The sequence below is a fragment of the Dermacentor andersoni genome, chromosome 1 (assembly GCF_023375885.2).
Source record: "Dermacentor andersoni chromosome 1, qqDerAnde1_hic_scaffold, whole genome shotgun sequence".
Classification (NCBI taxonomy): Eukaryota; Metazoa; Arthropoda; class Arachnida; order Ixodida; family Ixodidae; genus Dermacentor; species Dermacentor andersoni.
In genome coordinates, this window is record NC_092814.1 from 171,909,880 (window position 1) to 171,930,010 (window position 20,131).

General features: G+C 44.9%; 1 protein-coding gene across 2 annotated transcripts in view; it reads left to right on the forward strand.

The window, feature by feature from the left end:
- Positions 1-20,131, forward strand: part of Nulp1 (Nuclear localized protein 1) — a 150,354-nt gene that overhangs the window by 29,629 nt on the left and 100,594 nt on the right. The window contains exons 3-4 of one of the 2 annotated variants that reach the window (XM_050195448.2): positions 7,819-8,024; positions 9,787-9,869. In XM_050195448.2, coding sequence (XP_050051405.1) covers positions 7,819-8,024; positions 9,787-9,869 — 289 coding nt within the window. Of the gene's footprint in view, positions 1-7,815; positions 8,025-9,786; positions 9,870-20,131 lie in introns of both variants that reach the window. The other variant, XM_050195447.2, reaches the window with a different exon arrangement.

Here is a 20,131-nt window from a genome sequence, read left to right on the forward strand (position 1 = left end):
GTTCCGATCTTTGAGGCTTGTTCTGCCGGGCCGCCCGATGGAGATGACGCACCGCCGTGTTTGCGCGACGAAAAGTTGAAACGCTACGTTTTAACCAATGCGTACGCAATAAGCTGGTACGGTTTATGCGGATACAAAACACATTATTTTCAATGCCCGCTGAATTGGGGATTTGACTTTACTACTTTTAAAACGAAACTACTGTTTAAGCGGGTACGGTTTAACGAGGTTTTACTGTATACAGCTAACTTTTAAATATAATTTTTTGGGGATTTTTTTCGATGTTCTCGTTGCGGCTTTTACACGGGTGTGGCCATTACTTGAGTATATATGGTAGGCTATGATTTGGACAGCTCACAATACCTTAGCTAAATCACTTGTTGAGACCCGAAGCATATCCATAAATTCAATTTAATATTATGAAATTCTTAAAATTATGGAATGCAAAAGTTTTGAGTGAAAAGTGTGCTCGAATTTTTGAAAACTGACCAAACAGCATGAGTCGGACCATTCGATTTCCCAAATGGCAAACAAAATAGCAAGCAGCTGGATTATAACCTTGTGTTGTCAATTGACACATTCAGTGAGAGATGATTGCATTTCAGGAATCATAAAAATGTAAACAATTACTGTATGATAGCAGTCTATTCTCCACAACCAAAAATAGGTACATGTCCAAACTCGCCAAGCTTTGTAGCAGAATGGTAGCTTAGTGATGAACGTTCACAATTTTTTCAAATAGCCTGTAGACTTCTTGCAAGAACTGTGATAGGTGCATTGAACTGTTTATTGTTGGTGTGCTAAATAACCAGACAACTTCAGATTAGCTTCACTTCTGCTGCAAAGTGAAAACGACAACGAAGACAGAGAAAACCGCGTTCGCCGTGGCGCGAGACCGACGTCATCGCACGTGCCGGAGCGGCTTGAGAACGTCTGAACAAAGGGCTGTCACTGAATAAATGGGCGCAGTGTTCCCGTTCTTGTGTGGGTGTTATTAGGCTCCTGGCCGTTATAACAGTTGAGTTATAACAACTTCCTACTTGAATGAGCTGAAAATTTTCCAGCGCTCCCTGCGTAAGTCAAGAGACATGCATTGGTATTCCTGTTGCAGCCATATACGGGCTGACCATTTAGAAGTTTTATGGAATTTTTAAAAATCATCTGTAGCAAGTACGTAGTATTATTCTTGTCCTTGAGCTGGATTATTTGTTGAGCCGTACATTACTAGCATGAGAAATTTAAGCACTTACTGAACAAATTAACAAAATTCACTAATTAACTTCTTGATTAATTACATAATGGTGCATATTGCAATTTATTAATTGTAGCTGGTGAGCTTGCAAGACGTATCCACTTGAATTTCCAGGAGGACACCAGTTTCGAGATATTATTTCACAAAGAGTGGGACGAAATACATAGGCATTTTAGTTACTTTTTTGTTTCAATATGTAAAAGAGCGCTTTGTTAAAGAAGTAAGTAGAACATCAGTGCATTCTTGCGGCGAGTTTGATAGTGCATATCTCCAAACTGGCGTCATTCTGCAAATTCATTCCAAGTGGATGAGCTTTACAAACTCACTGGCTACAATTAGTAAATGGCAACATGTGGCTTAAAGTAATTAATTAAGAAGTTAATTAGTGAATGTTTGTTATTTTGTTGAATATGTGTTTCAATGTTTCGTGCTAGTAAAGTCCACCACTATCGAGGCCTGAATATTATATGGAACCCAAAATTTTTGTTTTGAGAAAAGTACAAAAAACAAACAGCATTTCTAATATGAGGGGACATGGCATCCAGAACAACTATTTTTGATACTCGCTCTAGACACATGAACCTTTCAGGAGACATCCAACCTTGAGTGCTGCTTATAAATATGCACTTGGATTTTTTCTGTGGTCAATAAAACAAGAAGTAGTTACAATTCTCCTTGTGTTAAAAATGTGGGATGTCATTTGCAAGAAATGTGCTGCAACAACATAGCTAAAATGAAACAGGTATGTTCCTGGATGTTCAAATACTGCAAGTTGCCACTTGGATGAAAGTTGAAATTCTAAAGTTGCAGCTTTAAGAATGTAAATTCTTGTTAGTGATTTTTACAGGATTTCAAAATATTTAAGTGCCCTAAGACACTATGTCACAGTTCTTGTGCACTCTCAGACTCCCCTGCATTCAGGGAAAAAAAGAATGACGAGTATTGAATGAGTAGAAGGAACACAGTGCTGATCCCAAAATTTCACTTTAAAAACGCTATACTTGAGGAAAACAAAAAGGAACTGGGGAAATATAAATTTGAAGCTTCAAAACTGGGAAATAATAATTACAATATAATTAGAAATGCAAAATTATTCTGCTAATGTAGACATTAGGCACACATATAGGCTCGTAACAGAATCTGGAATGCACCAACACGAACCCGCGTATGCGCGAGAGGCACAGGAATAGGCATCGGCACATCGTCTGCGGTCTCCAAAGTAAACCTACACGTGGGGACAGAGGGAAATGGTTAGCTTCGCTGCTGCATTATTGCCTATGCAGTTATGAGATTGCGCGACGCAGTGACTTATCTCCGGCGCGATCTTGTCGGCTCGTCTGAACCTTGAAGGTTGATTTGGCACCTAACGTTTGCATTACGATGAACAAAGAAACAGCGTATCAGCAATTTTCGAAGCAACCCACTGCCAGGCCTAGCAGACGATCTCGTCTGCTAGGCCTAGTTGCCATAGCAACAGCTAATCAGAAGGCGCCTCTCAGCGCGCTCGTGCGCTTAGCCAATAGGAGGGCCGCGTGTACCGCGTGCTTCATCAGACCGGCCCTTGATTGTTTTACGTTTGCACTTTTTCTACGTGGCTATCGTTGCCGAGGATGTGGGGAACTGAAAGGCGGAACTTCGACCTTTTGAACGATACCGAGATGGTGGCGCTCAGCGGCGGGAAAGACAAGAAATAGCTTCGTGAACTCTGGTGTTTCTGCGCGAATTTGCGGTCGTTTCTCGCCATCCGCGCTGACAAAATCATTTTTTTCAGATGCTTAGGGTGCGTTTTGGGGCAAATCGTTTTGATACAGTGTAGATTAGGCATTACAGATGCCAAAACAAGTAGTTCCCAAAAATAATTTTTTTTTCGTGATTTTCGGTTTTTAAGACCTGTGTCCCCCCTTAAAAATGATCACCCTGTATACATATACCAGCAATGTCCTATTTGCATTTTTTTAAGGGAATGCTCTACTACTCAATAGTTATTATGTTAACTACTCAATAATTATTATTTTTGATACTTGACTACTCAAGAAACTTTCCAAGTGGATGTACTGGTGATTGTTGCTTGAGCAGCACTGATGTGTTCTTTTCATCAGCACACATTTGAAAACTGATGCTGTTCAGGCAGAGCTGCGCCCTCCTTGTTACTGGAGTATTTTGATGTGACGCGTCGGGTAACAGTACTGAAGCACAGCCACTGGTCCTCAAGACCAGTCTTGAGGCTCCTGTTAGAAACTTATATTGGCACCACACCAATCAACCAACAAGAAGGGTATGGACGTGCACAACGCGGCACAACACCACCAGCTGACGTTGTGGACCGATCCTCTAATACCAACTAGAATCGGCAACAGTGTCTCCAGAGACACCAGCCCCGACCTGACCTTCTCCACTGGCTTAAGGCAAGTCGAGTGGTCGAGACTGGACGAGACTCTGGGCAGCGACCATCATATCATCCAGACCAAAATCATGCACCACAAAACCCCCGTGAGATTAGGTCAGGCCAAAATTACGGACTGGTCTGCTTTCCGGAAAGATGAACACCCCAGAAGCCTAGAGGACATCGAGGAGTGGACCAAGAACGTGATGGACTTGGTTACCAAGTACACAAAGACCATCCAACTCACTGCGGACAATCCCGAAGTCGACCCACACCTACTTCACCGCTGGGAGGCCAGGCGAGGACTTTTGAGGAGATGGAAGAAGCAGAAGAGAAACCGCAAACTCAAGATCCGCATTGCCGCAGTCTCGCGGCAGGCGGAGGAGTATGCTGAAAAACTCGGACGTCAGAACTGGAATCAAGTGTGCGACCAGTTACAGGGAACCTGCAGCAACCGAAAGACCTGGGCCATTCTAAAGACCCTTCTGGCGAAGACGGAATCAAAAACTGTCACGGGGCAACACATACAAAGACTTATACACAACTTCCAGGGAACCGAAGAAGAAGCGCTCGAAGCCATCACCGGGAAATACATCGGAGACGAGCAACAATGGAAGACGCAGCCAGTCATTCACCCGGAGTACGAGGGGGAACCCAATCCGGATTTAGACCAACCTTTCACCAAGATGGAGATCGTGGCAGCCTTAAGCAATCTCACAAGAAACACGATGCCCGGCAGGGATAAAATTAACAACAAGACCCTCCGTAACCTGGACGACGGGGCGACGGAGAGTTTACTAAAGTATATCAATGAAAGCTGGGAGAACGGCAGTATACCGGCTTCCTGGAAGCACGCGGACGTAATGATGATCCCGAAACCCGGCAAGCCCATCAACCTACAGAACCTGCTTCCGATCTCTCTCACGTCATGCGCAGGAAAACTCTTCGAGCACATGGTCCACAATCGTCTCTCGCCCTACCTGGAAGAAGGTGGGCACCTGCCGAACACTATGTTCGGTTTCCGGCCTAACCTCTCCACCCAGGACATTCTACTTCAGCTTAAAGAAGAAGTCATCGACGGCCTCAGCATATTCCACAAGAATGCCATCCTGGCACTCGACGTAAGGGAGCCTTCGACAACGTCTCACACGAAGCAGTGCTAAACAGCCTACAACATACCAGCTGCGGATGGCGGACATACAACTATGTCCGGGACTTCCTGACGGGTAGAACGGCGACCATAGGCCTGGGGAATCTCAGGACCGAGAAGTTCCAAATACCGCAGAAAGGAACCCCCCAGGGGTCGGTGATCTCCCCATAGCTGTTCAATATAGCGATGAGGGGATTGCCGAGCCTCTTGGAGAACATCAGGGGTATCCGTCACGCAATATATGCAGACGACCTGACCATGTGGACGTGCACGGGATCGGCGGGCGAACAACAAGACGCCCTGCAGGAAGCCATCGACAGGACCAAGCATTATCTCCACCGCTGCGGTCTTTCATGCGCGCCGGAAAAGTCGGAGCTCCTGATCCTCAAAAAGAGGACAAGAGGGCGGCCTCCGCAGGAGACACCTGATCCAACGTTAACGCTAAATGGAGTCAACATACCCGAGGTGGACACACTCTGTATTCTGGGCCTCACTCTCCAGAAGGACGGTGCCGGTCTCGCCGCCATTAAAAAACTGCAAGCGACAGTTACCCAAGTCGGGCATTTGGTGCGAAGAGTGACAAACAAAAAGCACGGCCTGAAAGAGCAGGACACAATCAGATTAATACAAGCCCTGATAATCAGCAGAGTCACTTACGGCACCCCGTACCTGGGTCTCAAGAACAGTGAGAGAGACAAATTGAACACCCTAATACGAAAGACCTACAATCTGGCACTGGGGCTTCCACCGATGACGTCGATGGAGAAGCTACTCAGCCTGGGCATCCACAATACTTGGGAGGAACTAGTAGAGGCCCACAAGACGAGCCATATAGAGCGACTCAAGCTCACCAGCACGGGTAGGGACACGCTAATAAGACTGGGCTACCCAGTCGAATATGAGTCCACAAAACAGCGGGTTCCTCTACCCCTGAGGGAGAAGGTCACGGTGGCCAGCATCCCGAGAAACATGCACCCTGAATACCAGAGAGAAAGGAGGCGAGCGAGAGTGAAAGCTCTACGTAAGGCCTACGAAGGACTAAAACAAGGAGAAGTCCGATACACCGACACGGCAAAGTACAAGAACAGAGCGGCCCACGCTATCAGCGTGATCAACGGCCAAGGACAAGAGGTAGCAGTGGCCTCGGTAAGCACTCCAGACATCGACTGCGCGGAAGAAACGGCGATAGCCCTGGCGGCCACTACGGGCCAGCGAGAGGAAGACCTAATCAGACCAAAAGGGCCGCATTTCCAAACAAGCCCTGAGCATCCTCGAAAAACGAGACAATTTTCCAGAAGGGTACATTGTCTGGGCCCCGGGACACGAGTCCCTGGTGGGTAATGTAGCGGCTAATGCCGCTGCCTAAGATCACATTCTCCGGGCTATCCCACCAGGTTCACGAGCACCGGTAGACCAACAAGATAGCGTCCCGAAAAGATACGCCGATATCCTGAGCCACTACAGACTGGGTAGAAGGATCTATCCACCCCCGCATCTCCAGCTGACAAGAGAAGAGGCGGTGATCTTCCGAAGACTACAGACCGGCACATTCCCGCACGGCACCCTGCTACACGCCATGTATCCTACAAGCTATACTCACAAATGCGCCTTCTGCTCTACGCCCAATACCCTCTACCATATGGTATGGAAATGTCAACAAAACCCATCGACAACGCCCATCACCGGACCAACCGTCGAGCAGTGGGAGGCCCAGCTGACAAGCTCGAGCCCTGAAGACCAGCATCGCCTGGTGAGCAGGGCCAAGCTATCAGCTCAGGCCCACGGCATCCTGGACTAGGGACGCCGCCCACCTCGGACGATTTTACCGTCGGCTCATTTCAACTAATAAAGTTTATTCCTCCTCCTCCTCCTTGCTCACAGCATCCACAGGCTTCTCCTTGCATCGCTTGATGTTCTGCTTTTCGTTGTCACCTCATTTTACTAACTAGGTTGGCCACGCTAAATCATCAGACATGAGTGCTCTGATGATGCGATGAGAATGAGAATGTGTGATGAGTAAGCATTCATTGACATGGCTCAGTGACATAGCATTGGTCTATTCATACAGTTCTCTCACAGAGGTCATGCGACCAAGTTGAGCGCAAGTGGTCACTTTGGTGGAAAAGCGACTTGTTTCATGTCAGTTGTTCACTGCTCAATTTTTTAACTCCATGACTGGAGTTGCAAAGCTGCTGAACCAATTGGTGATGCAAGAGTAGGGAGTTGAAGTATGGTGACACATATTTTACGTGATGGTGGCAGTGCGAGCAGGGAGGCATGCCGTTGCTGCTTTCTTTTCTTCTCCTTTCTTCTTTTTGGCAAGGACTTTGATATCACAGCTCACCCTCACACTGTACATTTTAAGGCACTTGTAACAAGCTCGTCATCAAAGAAGGCCAAAGAGAGCCCCAGAATAATGCAAGTGAAAAGTAGTGAGAGGCAAGCACGCACATGGTGGAAGATGCAGATTTGAGTGTGGCCAGTCGGTCCAAATGGTAGAAATTTTTGCCTGTTTAAGTGAGGTAAATGAGATGTCTCTCATGTTGTCCTGTCTTTTATGCCATTTAATTGTGAAGGCCTAAACTCGTGGGATGCGAAAGCAGACACAAATAGTGCCAATCTTGAGACATTTCACTGTGTCGCCAAGCAAGTTGCTCTTGCCAGTATGAATATTGTTCATCGTGAATACAGAGCACTCTACTACAGAGTCTCTCATAGGCTTACTATTGCTGTGGGATCTTTTTAAACCCCTATGAATCTAATGAATAGCAAGCATAACTGGCATTTTAGCTCTGAAACTGGTTATGAGTGTCTCTTAATATGAGACAATGGCATCACAAAACTGAACAAAAATCAAAACTGAACGTCACTAGATGGTACAATTTTCTAATTACAAGCTGCAGTGCTGTAAGCATGCATACATAAACGGTTCACACAGCATTATGCATACGCATTATTTGGTAATATTTATCATGTTACTTTGCTCCAGCTTGTCTCTTGTGCTGAACAGATGGTTGTTTGATGTTTCAGCAGGAGGACGAAGTAGCAGCCAGCGTGCGGGAGGTAAACCGAATGCTTGGGGAGCCTGAGAATCTGCCTCACGTTGCCGCTGTTACTACCACTGTCTGTGGGCCTACACGGGCAGAGAAGAGCCTACTTTCAGTAGATCAGCGTAACCTCAACCCTGAGAATGAGATGCGAAGAATCTTTGGCTCCAGAGTTGTCCAGTCTGAGCAAGCGTGAGTTTTTTTTCCAAGCTTGCTGTCTTTGCAAGTTCTCTCCATGACTTTTGTTGCATAGACCTTTAGCAGGGCTAAAAAAACCAGCACCACTGAATTGCATCTTTGTGTCCACTTTACAGAGATTTAGGTTCAAATAAAAGTAGCTGTGGTTTCTGTATGAGGGACATTCGTAAAGTTAGTATTATTGCCATTGATTGATGAGACTTGGGTGGGCGTTTAATCTGAGCCCATACTCATGTGAACCTGCTGAGCTGGTTGTTCAACAGTTATCCACTGGTCAGCAAGCACTAGAGCCTCCACTTGGGCATCAAGTTTTGATTCTCCACTGAGCTGACAACCGGCCACTCCGTTCTGTGTCCATGCTTGTGCGAGCGCATTTAAATCACCTGTGCCATTTCACAAGAGTGTCATAAGCTGGGGCATTGTCATAGCACACCCCACAAGTTTGGCATGAATCTCCGTGGCATTGGGTCCCTTTAAAGACAGAAAGAAGGCCACTGCTCGTGCTTCAACCAACTTTCCCGCTGGATGCTGCCATTTTTGTTTTGATGTTCTAGGGGTGTTTCGCAATACTGTATAGGAGAAGATTTTTATATTCCGCTGAAACCAGAGAGACGCATGCACATTTTAATGCCTCTGGTCACCATACGAGCACCGAGACGCCTAACAAGTTTACTGGCAGGCCTTCGGAGTTTTAGATAGATCTCCACTCTTTTCTTGGCTTTAAGTGTCCCCTCGACTTTTGGAGTTTTTTCATCTTACCTTCTTCCATTTTGCTACCTTTCCCAAAACACAGATGGTTTTTCTCCACTTCTCGATGCACTGTGCATGTATGCGTGTATAATTAAGAAATGCTCACTAGGCCTCGTTAACGGTCTCGTATACGAGACATGCATGGCAGGCGAAACGAAACCTTAAATCGCCACAGCACCATCAGAAACAGCTCTGAATGGCTGTCAGTATGGCTATTAGGCATCTAGGTGCTTGTACTGTGACTGGAGACGGCATGCCTGTATATTTACGTGTGACGTGTACCGTGTCCCGTGACAGCGGACCTTTCTGGGTATTCTTCACCGCATAACATGACTGTATTGTGGCGAAGCTGACCAGTGAAGTTCAAATTAGTTGGCGAAGGCCAATCTTTAAATCGAAATAACGTAGGTTTGGGCCCATAGAAATGTATAGGCACCAGCTGGGACCTTTAATCGGGATTGAATTTACTGAAAAATCGAATTAACAGGAGTCAAATTAACGAAAGTCTACTGTATTATAAAAAACAGAGCAGCATGGATGCTGATGGAGATAAGAATTGGTAATTTTAAGCCCTGGGAGGCAGCACCAGTTAAATAGCTGTTGTGACTGCCAGGAGATGGCAGCACTTCCAAAGCAGCATCTGATTTAACCCAACGAAAGCTGCTATGCTGGCATATTTTGTGTATTTGTGTCTTCTTGTGTCCATGTTCCTGCTTGCGGTACTGGAATGTTAGATTTAGGTATGGTGCAAAACTTCAGTTGCACAAATACTACTATATGTGTATGTCGGCATCCATATTTGTGCAGTTGTACATGTACGGCAGCAACCATCGAAAGGATGTGTACTGAAATGTGCAATGTAAAAAAATATATTAAAATTAGAAGTCAATATTATGCTTCTCTTGGTCAAATTGAAGCTACTTAGTTTAATTATGTATGTTGATAAGGCTTGAGGTATTAAATATTTTAAATATTTTGACTGAGAATGTGATGTAAACTTTTCCAGAAAACGACGAGGAAGAGGACGTGTCTATGGCCGAACAACTGTCTTGGTGCCTGGCAGGAACTGGCACCACATTGGAAAGCCTGGTAGGGTCATTGTTAATTTTTGCTGGTGTGCTAGTAGTTCTTTCTCTTTTTTTTTTCTTTTCTATTTTTTTCTTTTGCGTGCATGTTTCTCTAGTAGGAAGAGGGCCAGGGCAGCGTGCTCCTCCGTTTCTACACTGGCCCTGGCTACGCATGGCACGGCTGAGCACGGCCATGTGCATTCTATCTTGGAGGTAATTTGTGGTGGGTTCGAAGGCTAACCAACCCGAGATAGCTGATGGTTTTGTGTGTCCTGTGTTCTCATGGGCCTAGTTCACATTGAAGCGAGAGGCAGCATGAAGGGGAGTTCGTGCACCTCAGCTGCCACTTTTCATCGTGTCAGCATTCAATCAGCTAGTGTCTGCGGTCATTGAGTGAGATGTGTTCATATTTGCCTATGCGTATGTTACACCTCGCTTGTGCTTGGTAATTTAGTTAAGCGAATGTTTACAGCAGTTTTACAGCTGATAAAACTACTAACCATTCTGCTATCACAATAAATGCTTTGCCTCTCGGGCGAGACTGTGACTTTTTCTTGCTGTGTTTCGGTATTGAATACAGAGTTACTCGCTAAATGTCTTCAGCCAACACTGAATGACAGGCAACAAGTGTCATTTGTGGGTTTAGAGTAGGAATACCACACAAGGAAGAAGTTTGGCTTGTGAGTCGCTTTCTTTTGAAAGCACTGTCAAAGGAGACAGACCAGTGCAAGGTTTCCAGCTGCAGGGGTATCACACACGTAATGTAAAGCAAATGCAATATAACACGTATGGTTAGCATATGACAAGAGCTCTTTGTAAACGCATAAGTGGCTTGGGGTGAAGCCCACTTCCAGTTTTCTGGCTGGTGTTGCTCTCCTACCATTATGTAATTGAAAAGGTTTCCTCAGAATATGTATTCTTTTTGTCGATTATGCTTATTCGAAGTGTACTTTGCACATTTAGATGGAAAATAAACATTTTTGTGTGGTATTTATATATCTTGTTCTTAAAGGGTTAATATGCTGTTTAGTATTTGTCTGTTTGCATTTTATTTAGTGTGCATCTCCAGAAATAACGTAAATGGCAGTATTTTTGTAATTTTAAGCGAGACATGGAGGTACAACTATGAGAGAAAATTGCTTGACTCATCTGAAGTATTGTCTGCATTGGAGCACTTTTTGTACTGTCTCATCTGAAAGTTTCAGTAAAAGGAAGCTGAAATGAAGTAAATTTCCACTTGGTCATAAAAAACCATAGGCAAAAACTCAGAATGTGTAAAACCAAGTGAACTGTTGATAATCGTCTATGGTACACATGCCTTCTAGTAAGTGCAGTCCCCTTTCGGATGTCCCCTTTCGGATTGAGCAGCACTAAGCAGCATTTAAATATTTGTTATGTACAGAGTTGGCGCCTAAAACTATCATAGGTACTGATAGTCGCTCAGTTTTCTTTTTCTAACAATTTGCTTAATTTGGCAGCAGGCTATACTTGTCAACTAATGCAGTTATTTGGCTTATTCTTTGAGGGGACACAAAAAACAGTCAGCTGACTGCACTGGTGAAACTGCCAATAAGTTTGTCTTTTCCCCCCAAAATGTCTAGGTTTGAGCAATAGAGAGAGAGAAAACAAAATCTAGAATACAGGGAAGACTAAAACATTCATAGTGTGTATCCTAGTTAAGTAGATATTTGAATTATTTGGACGGAATTACATTTAAAAAGAAGCATGAACATTTGTTTCATAGGCACGCATTACCTTGTTTTACTGTTTGCACAGTTGCTTTTTAAGAATTCATCATTGCTCGAACACTTGATGTGGTAGTTCATGGCACCAAGGGGCATGGCCTCAGCTGGCTGACAAGGTGCAGCATTTCAGAATCCTTACCATTGCATTTGAGAAGGCGAGCCAGTGCCCACAAGAAGAAGTCTATTTTGTCTGTTATGTGGTGTTTAAGTACAGTGCAGTGCGTTATCTGCCACTACATCTCGCAGCAGTAAGTCACTATCTGCAGCATGGAGCATGTGTAAATGGTTCCTGAGGGCCGCTCGTAGTGGTAACAGATCACATTCTGCTTAAAAATCTATAATATTGGCTCAGTATGGCCAAAGTATCAGCATGGGCATCATGGGGTGCAAGTGCATGTATGGGGGACAAGGCAGCACCCCTCTAAGTGACAGCCATCCACGTAATGCTGAAATGAACATTTTTTCCTGATATAGTTGCTTCTCTCATTGGCAAATAACAAGGTTTATGGTGTTTGCTTTCTTTATTGTTATAAATTCCACATCTTAGAAATAAAATGCACATTCTTCAGGATCGTTACCCTGGTCTAGCCCCCTCCAGCAACCGCAAGACAACCACCTTGCGGTTCCTATGGCAACAACTATAAAACTATGCCACACCATGCTCGTCTGACATTGGTTCCAATCAAGCATGGTTAGGTGCCATGTTGCTGCGAATATGTACCTTTGCTGGCACTCACATCCTGGTGTGCTGCAGGCCTCGGAGACCACAGCCACAAACTAAGGTTGACAGGATTACTGTCCTGCCTCATAAGGTGGTCCAGCTTATGTCCTGCCATTTATAAATTTGGGAAACAATACACATATGGCATTGGAATATAGCATTCTCATCTAGCAACAACAGTGCAGTGCAGACCCTATCTATGCCCTCCCACAGCACTGAGCTTACTGGACCTTTAGGCTGTGGATATTAAGTAAAGAGCTGGTGACAAAATTAGGAGCAAAGGAGAAGGCAAGTGGAGGAACTGAGGACAGTAGAAAGCTAGGCATAGCATGTTGACAAGACATTTAAGTTGGACGCACCAAATGCATTGCATAGTGGGGAGATTCATAGTGGGCAGGGTCTATGGAGCAAGGTTATAATGGGCACCAACTCTGCTGATAAGGTCATGTTCTTACTGTTTGCTGAAAATGTGGTTTGTCAATGTAATGCCTAGTTGATAGCAGTTAGAGGATGAGAAGCAGTGATTTATGCATGTGAAAGCCTACATCTGCTTATGAAATCCGAGCACTTTGTGCTACAGCATTCTCTGATGCAGTCACTGCAAGTGATAGAAAGTCAAATTACCAGCATCAGTGTTGTTTTATTTTCTTTGTACTTACACGTGGAGATAACTCGGCAGCGAACTCCTTTTAAGGAAAAAAAAAATCCATGGTTGTTCACTTTAAAGGGACTGGCAACCAATTTTCATGGTACCCACTTTTTTTAGTGCAATACAAAGCTTACCGGCCAGAGCGTCTAATCATGAAGTAGTAACGCGGAAAATGCCGTGGAAAATTTTTTGTCCAAATTTTTCTATCTGCAGTGAGGATGAAGTCGTTCACTGGAAGCATGCTGAAAACTGTGATAGGTGAGCGCGATAGTGATTATAGGATGGCACTAGTGGGAGGCAGATGACAAGTGCGGCCGTAGGGATGAGAAAGTATTATTTTGTTGATAAAGCCAATTTTCCTGCGATTTACGTTTTTCAAAGTGTTAAAAGTGTTTCTGCGATAATAGCTATGTTTTTTTGCGATTTCCTGTCCAACTGCTTTTGTATTTGACTAAAAATGAAATCAAGTGCATTGAAAATGAAACGACATTTTTACACGTGATATGCAGTTCGTGTTGCTGTAGCTAAGCGTGCGCTTCTGATTTCCAATGTCGTCTCTCGAAGACCTGAGCGAGCTGAAACAAAGGATTTTAGCTCGCATGCGTGCTCAGAATTTAGATCCTTACCAAGTAGCACCTGAACATCATGCTTCGCTGGATGAAAGCGGCAGCGGAAGCGACGAATCCGACTTGCATGATAAACCACCGTCCCCGCCACAAGCAGTACGCCTGGAGAATGCTGATTGGTAAATGCTCACTCACACTAGGTTGACCTGACACCGATTTGGGTCTGCCGACTATCGGCAACAGCGTATTTTCGTTCGTGTCGGCACGAAGGAAAATAGGCGAAAATACACGAAGGAAAATACGCTGTTGCCGACAGCGATCTGCCAACGCTGTTGCCGAATACGATCTGCCAACGGTCGGTGGAGAGCTCGGCGTCGGTACAGTGTGACATAGGCGCCAACATGAAGGTAAAAAATGCACCCATTTACGGCACAACTCATCGATGGCATCTTATATCACAGGGAGATCATAAAACTCTGGGTACTTGCAAACTCGTGCTGTACTCGTGCGCGTACAACAGCATGTGCACCGCCATGCACATGGGATAATGTGAGCGCTGCTCTTTAGCGTGGACTTTCTTTACTTTGTAATACGCATAGAAAGCGCAAGTGTCTAATAATATACTAACTGCAATTTTAAGCAATAATTATACTGTACATAATGACAGTCGACTTACGTAATCTCTTGACTTCATTTTGAAGTATCGAGGTTTCACCGCCAGGCCTCACCACTCACTGGTTTTTCTGACTTTCTTTGCCAAATTAAAATTATATTTCCTTCTTAAATCCCGAACAGCGTGCTGGATTCTATCACTGTAAATCACGGTCATTTCATTTCCATCAACGTCTCGCAACATATTCTGGCCAGTTGTCAGTTCTTTTAAGGCATACTGGTGATTGCCCTATCAGACAGCGGTTGCGTACCATACTCTCAACTTTTTTTGAAGCTGACGACACTTGAAAGGTGCATGCGAGTAAGTTTTCATTCTTGGCCACAAAAGCCACTCTCACTGGTGTTATCACTTTTGGTTTTCGCCAAGATGTCGCACCACACCGAGATCCTGCAGGGGTGCATCTGCATCAGCAGGCGTTTGGTGTGTTGAAACACCACGTACCCAAGTACATGGGGGTCGGGCCCTCCCATCCCTAGCTGTGCGTGGCTTTGCGGTGTCCGGGAAAAAGAGGATCCTGGGGGTTGAGCTGATGTTGGGTGTTTGGACTTTTATGGCCCCTCAACAGGGGCAACAAGCCCCTTTGGCCTATGCTTCAAGTAGACGGCACACCCAGACTGAACCTCCCGAGGGAAATCGGCAGTCGCCTTTTCCCATCCTCTTCCTTCATGCTCTTTTTCTTTGCTCTCTTCTTTCACGCCTTCCCTGTCTTGTTTTATGTTCTTATTATTTCTCAGTTTTCTTGGTGGCAAGGGTTAACCTTGTGTAGCTAACCTGTCTTGGTTATGTTGTATTTGGTACAGCAATTCTGTACAGCTGGCACTGGCAGGACATCCCTTTCAGGAACTCCTCTCATGTCCTCTTGTTGGGCTCAGTGGTGGGCAGCTGGCATTGGGGCCAAAATTAAAATTTTATGGCATCATCTTCCTTCACCTGATCATCCTCTTTCCAAAAGAGGACACACCCAAGAAACTTTCACACTATTTGTCCAACACAAAGAAGACTTCCTGCAATACAATGTCATACATACTGAGAACCCTGGAAAGACTTTCAGAACCGTCTCGCCATTCATTATTGCTAAATGCCTCGTGGACACGTTGGCACTGGATACAATGTCAGAAAAATGGTGAACGGTGACCTCATGCTTGAGGTACGTGACAAGCTGAAGCATGGGAAGATTTCAAATGTACCTTCGCATTTTGCGTGCGATGCTCTACCAATTGAGCTAATGCGAAGGTTGTGAGATCGTTCCCCACCTGCGGCAAGTTGTTTCTTCATCCACTTTCATTTCCATTAATTTATTGTTTCTTTATTTCATTTATTAAGCATAAGTAATTTCCCCTATGTTGTCCTTGGTGTCAGTGTTTGTTGGCTTCTTATGATAAGTATAATAAAAATTGGGTCCTTCGGTTAACCCCCTTTCTTCTCATTTATCATTTCTAAAGGTCATTTAACATGCTCCAGAGAATGCACTTCCTAGAGCTTCAGGCAAAGTACTTGTGCCCGGAATTTCATACAGATGCATCAAAATCATATGCCGATGTGTCTTATGTCGCAATCGGTCCCTCCGTTTCAGAATCCGTGGATTACAGCTCTTTTGGACTGCCTATCTGACCCCCTGGTGACTCGCCCTTCACGTGCTCTTCGCCATCAAGCTTCTCACTTTGCAATACGGGATGGTCTACTCTGTCGTCGCGACTAAGCTCTCAACTGTTGCGAGTGGTTGTTCGTCGTCCCTTGATCACCACCTCCGTGCAAATGTGTGTTCCGCTTTCCATGCAGGCCTACAATGCGCCTATGCTGGCCTCTTCAAAATGTACACCAGGCTCCGCTTGTGCTTTTATTGGCATGGGATGTATACTTTTCTCCAGAAGTACATCCGCTCATGTTCAGCGTGCCAGCACCGCAAGTCTCCTGCTCGCCATCCTTGTGGTCTCTTGCAGCTAATTCCGTGCCCTTCTTGACCATTAGACCATGTCGGCATCGACCTCTATGGCCCTCTACCCTGCACACCTAATTGAAATCGCTAGATTGTTGTTGCCGTAGGTCACCTTACACGTTATGCAGAACTGTTATGCAGAACCTACCAACTGCCACAGCCTGCGACGTTGCGTCCTTCCTCTTGCAGCACTTTGTCCTTTGCCATGGTGCGTCCCAGGACCTCCTCAGTGATAGAGGACGTGTCTTTCTGAGGTAGCTAACGCGCTCCTTACTGCATGCCGTACTGCCCATCACACCACTACTGCCTATCACCCACAGACTAATGGCATGACTGAGCGATTCAATCCCACTTTGGGCAATATGCTACCCATGTACATTGCGTCTGGCCACGCCAACTGGGACCTTATTTTACCATATGTGACCTACGCATACAACACCGCCTCACAGATCACAACAGGCTTTTCGCTATTCTTCCTCGTATATGGACATGAACCTTCCTGCACATTCAGCACAATTCTCCCTTACCCGTCCGAGTGCACGTCGCTGTCTGAAGCCTCAGATACGCCATGGAATGCCGCCAGCTTGCCCGCTCTTTTACAACTGAAGACCAATGGCAGCAAAAGTTCCTTCACAATGACAACTGGCCCACCAGCGCATATTAGCCGGACTCTATTTAGTCTGGCTCTAGATACCATCGACTATTCCCGGTCTTTCCTCACTCCTAGCCAAGTAGCATGATCCCTAACACGTCATGCAACAGAGACGTCCCCGATCAATTACCTCGTTGAGCCACTCACACCATCTGCTGACTTAAGACACCGGGGACGTGAGATGGTGCTTGTGCACCGACTCAAACCTTACTACGACCCGGTTGCCCTCTCCTCCCCTTGAGTAGCCAGTATGGTGCTCTCTTCCCCTAGGGGGAAGTTGTAGTGAAGACAGGCGTGTGCTTTAGGTGCTCGACCAACAGACCTGCCTGTTTATCCTTTTGGCTTTGTATAGAGATTTATACAGTACCAGTGGCACCCATGACGATAATGGAAGAGGGAATAGTCTAGAGGAATGACGTCCCACAAGTAACGCCGGAAGAAGTAAAGAAAGCCTTGGGAGCTATGCAAAGGGGGAAGGCAGCTGGGGAGGATCAGGTAACAGCAGATTTGTAAGGATGGTGGGCAGATTGTTCTAGAAAAGCTGGCCACCCTGTATATGCAATGCCTCATCACCTTGAGCGTGCTGGAATCTTGGAAGAACGGCAACATAATCTTAATCCATAAGAAAGGGGACGCCAAAGACTTAAAAAATTATAGACCAATCAGCTTACTGTCTATCGCCTACAAAGTATTTACTAAGGTAATTGCAAATAGAATCAGGAACACCTTAGACTTCTGTCAACCAAAGGACCAGGCAGGATTTCGTAAAGGCTCTCAACAGTAGACCACATTCACACTATCAATCAGGTGATAGAGAAATGTGCGTAATATAACCAACCCTTATATAGCTTTCATTGATTACGAGAAAGTGTTTGATTCAGTCGAAACCTCAGCTGTCATGGAGGCATTTTGGAATCAGGGTGTAGACGAGCTATATGTAAAAATACTGAAAGATATCTATAGAGGCTCCACAGCCACTGTAGTCCTCCATAAAGAAAGCAACAAAATCCCAATAAAGAAAGGCGTCAGGCAGGGAGATACGATCTCTCCAATGCTATTCACAGAGTGTTTACAGGAGGTATTCAGAGACCTGGATTGGGAAGAATTGGGGATAAAAGTTCATGGAGAATACCTTAGTAACTTGCGATTCGCTGATGATATTGCCTTGCTAAGTAACTCAGGGGACCAACTGCAATGCATGCTCACTGACCTGGAGAGGCAAAGCAGAAGAGTGGGTCTAAAAATTAATCTGCAGAAAACTAAAGTAATGTCTAACAGTCTCGGAAGAGAACAGCAATTTACAATAGGTAGCGAGGCACTGGAAGTGGTAAAGGAATACATCTACTTATGGCAGGTAGTGACCGCGGATCTGGATCATGAGACTGAAATAATCAGAAGAATAAGAATGGGCTGGGGTGCGTTTGGCAGGCATTCTCAAATCATGAACAGCAGGTTGCCACTATCCCTCAAGAGAAAAGTGCATAACAGCTGTGTGTTACTAGAACTCACGTATGGGGCAGAAACCTGGAGGCTTACGAAAAGGGTTCTACTTAAATTGAGGACGACGCAACGAGCCATGGAAAGAAGAATGATGGGTGTAACGTTAAGGGATAAGAAAAGAGCAGATTGGGTGAGGGAACAAATGCGAGTTAATGACATATTAGTTGAAACCAAGAAAAAGAGATGGGCATGGGCAGGACATGTAATGAGGAGGGAAGATAACCGATGGTCATTAAGGGTTACCGACTGGATTCCAAGGGAAGGGAAGTGTAGCAGGGGTGGCAGAAAGTTAAGTGGGCGGATAAGATTAAGAGGTTTGCAGGGACAACATGGCCACAATTAGTACATGACCGGGGTAGTTGGAGAAGTATGGGAGAGACCTTTGCCCTGCAGTTGGCATAGCCAGGATGATGATGATGATGATGATGATAACTACACACACACACGCACACACACACACATATATGTATATATATATTGTACCTGTACACTGCCAATGATGAGTGGGGTGACGTATGCGCTGTGAATAACCCCGCTACTAACAAGTAACCTCTTTGGCCCTAGGCTCCCTCTGTCAGGCCTCTTACTCTCTTTTTATTCTGTCTTTTTCCTCTCTCTTTTTGTCTGTCTTTTCATTCTTTTTTTATGTGTTCGTCTTACTCTGCCTAAATATATTTCTCTAGCTAAACCAGATAGCCGTTTGGAATTCGTTCATTTTTTCAGTGATCCTGTACAACAGGTCATATCCCAGTTCCCAAAATGCATATTGATTATTAGGAGGTGACTTTAAATACTCAGGTATTCAGTGGTCAACCTCGTCCGTAAAGACAAACAGCAACAGATCTGAATGTCTTCATTTTCTACAAACCTTGCACTTCCATCAATTAACTAAAGTCACACACAAACCAACACAGGGTGACCGTGTATTAGACATTCTTTTAACAAATCATCCAGACCTTGCTGCGACACATGTACCAGAACCAAGAAGCGATCATAGGGTGGTGCAGTGTTCCTTTGCATTGGAGCCTGCCGAGCAAAATGGAGTGAAAAAATGCAAATTCAACTACACAGGTGTTGACACTGGCAGACAGACAGACAGAAAAAGAACTTAAATGACAAGGTCCTGAGAAGCTTTGCCCTAGGGCAGAGCTGCACTGGCAGAATGATTGGTATGTCAGCCTCATTTACAGCCGACTTTGCAAAAGCTTTTCAAAACAGAATGGTAAATGAAAACTGGTGCTTGTTCCACGATAAACTCGAAAGAAGTTGAAACTGTGTGTATACCATAAATAACCATCAGTTCAAGGCAGAACGATCCATGGTTTAACCGCGAAGAGAAATGCACAAACAAGAAAAAAACAGCGCGCAGAAAAGCTGCCTGAACAAAGGCTCCAGAAGACTGGCAAAATTACGAAACCATAGTGCACCATACAGGAACTGAAATTCTCGAAGCTAAAGACAAGTTTTTTTAATTGAACCCTTCCCAATATGATAAAAACTGATCTGAAAAAGTTAACCGAAACCAAATCACACTTCTCCCTAACTAATTTCCGAAAATGGAGCCATGCTTAACTCAAGAGGTAGCACAGGGCAACTTAGCAAATGCTTCTCTGCACTTTTCACTAACGAACTGCTGCTTGATAACACTCACATACTTGAACAACCATCTATTCAATTCCCTTATTTATCTATCATGATATCGGAACCTGGTGTCTCTCATGCATTTGACAAGCTTCCTCATAAAACCAGCCCAGGTCCTGACGGTATGAATGCTAAACTTCCAAAATTAACCTCGCACTACTTTTCTGTTTTGTTATCTCTAATATTTCAGCAATCCCTAGA